Source organism: Corvus brachyrhynchos, unplaced genomic scaffold, assembly GCF_000691975.1.
Source record: "Corvus brachyrhynchos isolate BGI_N302 unplaced genomic scaffold, ASM69197v1 scaffold219, whole genome shotgun sequence".
Classification (NCBI taxonomy): Eukaryota; Metazoa; Chordata; class Aves; order Passeriformes; family Corvidae; genus Corvus; species Corvus brachyrhynchos.
This window is the reverse complement of record NW_008240034.1, coordinates 1,128,845-1,133,824: the sequence shown is the minus strand read 5'-3', so window position 1 is coordinate 1,133,824 and position 4,980 is coordinate 1,128,845. Positions and strand designations below refer to the sequence as shown.

Genomic DNA, 4,980 nt, shown 5'->3' with positions numbered 1-4,980 from the left:
TCCCTGATGGATTGGAAGACTTGGCATCTGCAGCTCCCAACTCCCATTTCTTGCCCCATGTTTTCCTGCGCAGTCCAGAGCAAAGCCTTCCAGAAAGGAGGGCTGGAAAAATAACCATAATCCTTCTGACAGCTCTTGGCAGGGCTGGGAGGATCGCTGCACTCTTTACAAAAGAGGAAAAAAAGGGGCTTGACGTTTGTAAATGACATTTTAGGGACTGTTACTGCTCAGCCCGCAGCAAGACCAAACCCCATTGCACCAACAAGCTGCAGTGTCCCCTCAAAGGGCACTGAGACCCATGTCCTGCAGGGCCCTGCACCAGGACAGAGCTTCCCTCCTTGTCCCACAGGGAATGGGGACAGGACAGGGACAGGATGGGGGTGGGACGCAGTGGGGTAGGGGCACGACTGCACCTTACTTTTGCATTTGCCCTGGTACATCACTTCGAGGTCGGGGTGGTCTCTGCACTTGGCCGTCAGCAGGTCACACTCGTCCCGGTAGGTGTAGCCATCGGAGCCACAGACCTGCAGCTTGCGGGGCAGGCTGGAGCAGTCGGGGGCACAGGCACACTGGGGACGCCCGTGCTTCATCTTGCAGACCTTGTCGGGGCCGCACACCACCCCCTCGCAGCTCTCTGGGGACAGAGGGCAGCAGCACATGAGGACGTGGCCCTGGCTGCCCCCCACCAGGGAAGGGTCCGTCCTGCCCAGCCCCACGGTGTGACACCAAGTGGGACAGCACTGCCCTTGTGGTCCCAAGCACCCCCCGGGTCACAGCACGTGTGCTGACGCCGAGCTGGCCCAGCAGCATCTGGATCTGCTCAGCTCCTCCAAGGAGCAGGTCGTTGGCTGCGACTCCACGCAATCCTCCAGTGCTCACCCCAGCCGGAGCCCCGGCTCTGCTCAGCACCAGCTCGCTCACTCCTTCCCATCTATTTATTCTTTGGAAGGAGACATTTCTTTTTCTTGTGCAATGGAAAAATCTATCTCTACAAGGCCTCAGTTCCACCAGAAGTAGCCGGGAACTTCGCGAGTTGTCCGGGCGATCGGGAATGCCGCTCCCAGCAGACAATGCCCGGCCCTGTCTCTCTCCGTGACTGGAACACAAGAGCGGGAGGCAGCAGCCAGCGCCGGTCCCCAGACAGGCAGATGCTTTGTCCCCCCGGGTCACCTCCCGGCCAGCGCGGGGGCCAGGTTCAGGGGGTCCTGCCAGTGCCCCAGGACCGTGCCCACGCCGGCAGGGATGGAGAGGGGCTGCCAGCTCCAAGCAGGGGCCCATCCTGGTGTCCAGGGACCCAGACACTGGTGCCTCTGCAGGGAGAGGCAAAGGGGTCAGCAGCAGGGATGGGAGGCTCTGGCTGGGGCAGCTGGACTCCCCTTTGCCTCCCAAAGCACACACATCCCTCATCCCAAAAGGACCCAATGCCCCCACAGCTCCCAGGACAGAGGCACTGCTGGGACCCATCAGCAGCCACGAAGAGAAGCGCAGGGCAGGACCAAAAGGCTTCCCAAGATGGGGATTCACCCCCAGCAGGAAGGATCCCAGCAGACAGGGTGTGTGCTGGGAGCTCTGGGAGGCACGGAGGGGGATTTCCCTGTGGGAGGTGGGCCACCTTAGGAGACATGGAGGAGGGGGAAGGGGAGAAAGAGAAAGAGGAGGAGGATGAGGAGAAGAAGGAGAAGGAGGAAGGGGAAATTCCCTGTCTGCTTGGCTCAGCTGTCCCTGGGGGAAATTCCCTGCTGGGAAACACTTTCCCATTTTGCTCCCTGATTTCCATAGCTGGGGCCTGTCTCAGGGAAGAGAAGACTGAGACTGGGGGACCCCAGGACAGAGGGGGACAGCTCCATGTCCCAGAGCTGCCAGAGCAAACGAGACCCTCATCACCCTCCACTCTGAGATGTTGCCAGCAGAGCAGAGTCCGATCATCCAGACTATCCCAGCAAGGGATAGTTGGAGCAGTTGGAGAATCCGCCCGTGACCCCAACCCTGCAGCCTGGCTTCCCCCTGCACTGGGTCCTTGGGGGGGACACCGTGTCCCCAGCAGCTGCAGCCAGGAATTCCACCTCCCCCCAGAGACCCATTTGCAGAGCCCCCAGGGTCCGGCCAGCACCATCCCTGGCTGCCCCGGCTGCAGCCCACTTTATCCTGGAGTAACCTCTCCCAGCCTCACAGGCCCAGGGAGTGGGAGCACAGCTCCTCTTATCCGCCCTCTTCCAAGGCCTCTGGAGCCTGGTGAGGAGCAGCACCAGCTCCATCTGGATGGGACAGGCAGGGGCTGGCTGCGGGTGGGGGGTTGTGGTGCACGTGCTGGCCAGGCTCTCTAGCGGTTTCCTCAAAGATCCTGCTGCCAGACACCAAAAAACCCCAGGAAACGCAGCCCCCACCATGGTCTGTGGCCAATAGCAGCCCCCACTGTGTCCCCCAGCCTCCCGACAGAGATAAGTGAGGTGGGTGCAGACTCCTGGTTGAGGGCTGCCCGTCCCCACTGCACTTTGCCTCCAGCACAGGGGAGCCCCTGGAGAGGGTCCCAGTGCTCCCAGCTCCTTCCAAGCAGTGATGGGGCCAGGGCCAGGATCTCGCTCAGCTTTTGGCTGGTGCAGAGTGCAACCCCAAGCTGCAGCAGGACGGGCCTGAGGAGCTGCCATTGTGGCAGTGCTGAGGGGTGCAGGGCACTGGGGGAAGTGGTTTTGTTAAAAACCTTTTCCCCTTTAAGCAAATAACAACATGACCTTCCAAAGCCCTGCTCCTGCCTCCTGCGGGCAGCAGGTCCTTGAGCGTGTTCTCACACAGCCACGCAAGTGCTGGAGGATCCGCAGCTCTGGCACACGCCAAAACATCTGGCGGGGCTGGAACTCACAGCTGGAGAGTTTCCACTTCTGGAACTGCCCGTTACATAAAGCCATTTCACACACGCGCTGGGAGGAGCGAGGGGCAACGGAGGGGAAGAAATAGATCTTTTTTTCCTTAGAAAAACCTGATGAAGTTTCCTTCTGAGCAGCCGTGGTGAGGGCAGGGGAGGGAGGCCCCAGCGCAGAGGGGTTAACTTGGGAACAGCCAGCCCCAGATCCTCTCCCTGCACTTGGCTGCCCAGCAGAGACCTGGGTCATGCATCCCACTCCCCTGGGAGAGCAACTAAAATACACTCAAAACGACAGCAGCCGGGGGACACAGGCTGTCCCGCCAGCCCTGATCCACAGCAGCATCCGTCCAGGAGCTGCAGCAGCGGGAGCATGGGGTCAGCAGTCCCCAGGGTCCCTGTGCTGTCCCAGACCAACAAGGAGAGCCCCGTCTGGTGAGGGGCAGCCCAGCTCTGTGCTGCTGCATCAGCCGGAGCTGCAGACTCTTAAGTATTGCCCCTAGGGCTCCACACATTCTCCCTGGGCAGAGCTCGGCCCTACAACAGCTCCTCACCCCCCCCAGCCCGCTCACCTTTGCAGGGGTGGCAGGTCACCAGCCCCAGGAAGCCCAGCAGGCTGATCTTGTTGCCTGGGTAGGTGTAGTTAGACCAGGCCACGTCCACGTTGCCGTTGGCACAGCATTCCTCCCACGTCACGCCTGTCTTCAGGATCATGGTGCACTTGGCCTCCTTCCCCTGTTGCAGCCAGCAGATTCCACCTGCGGAGAGGGCAGAGGGTGAGGGATCCCTGCTGTGCCAGAGCCCCTGTGAAGGGCAGTGAGATCCTGGCCGTGGCTGGACCACCTTGGGGCAGAGGCACAGGGATCACTCCAGTGCCTGGGATGAGTTGAGGAACCTAGAGGTGCTCTGTGCTGGCTTCTGTGGCACAAGAGCTGTCCCAGAGCAGGCACCTCCAAGGGTCCCTGGCATGGCAACTCAGTGCCCCCATGGCCACCCCAATGCCTGCGACCTGCTGCCAGCCCTCTTCTGCCAACAGGCTCCAAATCCAGCACTTGGACCACAGGGAGGGACCAGCTATCCCAGCACTCCCCGTGATGCTCTGGGAGATGCCCAGCCTGCCAACCAGGATCTGGGCTTGCAGCTTGCCTCCCCCTTGCCCTGCTCTGCCTGCATCTCTGCCCAAATTCTGCCTGGCCCCACAGAGAGGGGGTCCCAGCCCAGGGCAGCAGACAGAGTGAGGCTAGTGGGTGGCTGCCGTGAGGGCTGGATCTCCTGGCATGTGCCAGTGGCCCCACGGAGGGATGGAATTTTTCCCTGACACGGGAGCCCGACACCCACGGCCTCTGCAAGGAGCATCTGAGCCAGCAGCTGGAGCACAGGGCACTTGCCCCAGCCCTTGGGTCTGGGCCAGACCCGCGGCACCGGATCCCTCTGACTCAAAAGCCTGTTTGTTCCGTGACCCACCAGCAAATCAGTTAGATGATTTTTTTTTTTTTTGTGAGTGATTTCTTTACAATTTCTGCCTCTGCAAACCAGCCTCTTGTGACGCTTATTTGGGTTCGAGCTCTCATTAGCTGTGCTTGAGGTTTGCTAAACGGCGAAAGATGGAAGGGAGGGATGGGGGCAGGGACGGGTCTTGCGCTGCCAGGCGGGAGTCGTTCCCCTCCTAAGCAGGATTCACCCTGCTCCAAAGCGGAGCCCGCCCCCGCCCTAGACCCCCTGTGCCCCCCTCTTTCCCCACGCACAGGATTTTGGTTCGGTCACAAGCACACGGGGCTCCCAGCCCGTGGATGGAGCAAACCCGCGGGCTGCGGGAAGCAGCGCCTGGACACTCCGGGCAGCACCAGCCGCTCCAGCACGCGGCTGGCATCGGGGTTTTATCCTGCACGGATTTGTCCAATTGCTCTTCCAAGCCCAATTTCCCGTTACAACACCGCGCGGCCCCCGCTCCCCACGGAACACTCAGCATCGTGCGAAGGGAAGGTGGAAACTCCCGCGCCGCTGCGGGAGAGGCGACACCGGCAGCACCGCACGGCTTCGAGGCGCTGGGAAGGACTGATAGAGCCCCGGTCCGGGGTCTTGGGACGGCGTCTCCCACTGTCCCGACGCCGCCCAGGCACGGC

The 4,980-nt window shown here is 61.5% G+C and overlaps 1 protein-coding gene across 1 annotated transcript in view; it reads right to left on the bottom strand.

Moving 5' to 3' along the window:
• Positions 1–3,721, bottom strand: part of FSTL3 (follistatin like 3) — a gene marked incomplete at its 5' end in the record, with an annotated part of 5,740 nt that extends 2,019 nt beyond the window's left edge. The window contains 2 exons of the mRNA XM_017743877.1: positions 419–634; positions 3,430–3,721. Of these exons, the coding sequence (XP_017599366.1) occupies positions 419–634; positions 3,430–3,721 (508 nt within the window). The remainder of the gene's footprint in view (positions 1–418; positions 635–3,429) is intronic.
• Between the last annotated feature and the right edge of the window lie 1,259 nt (positions 3,722–4,980).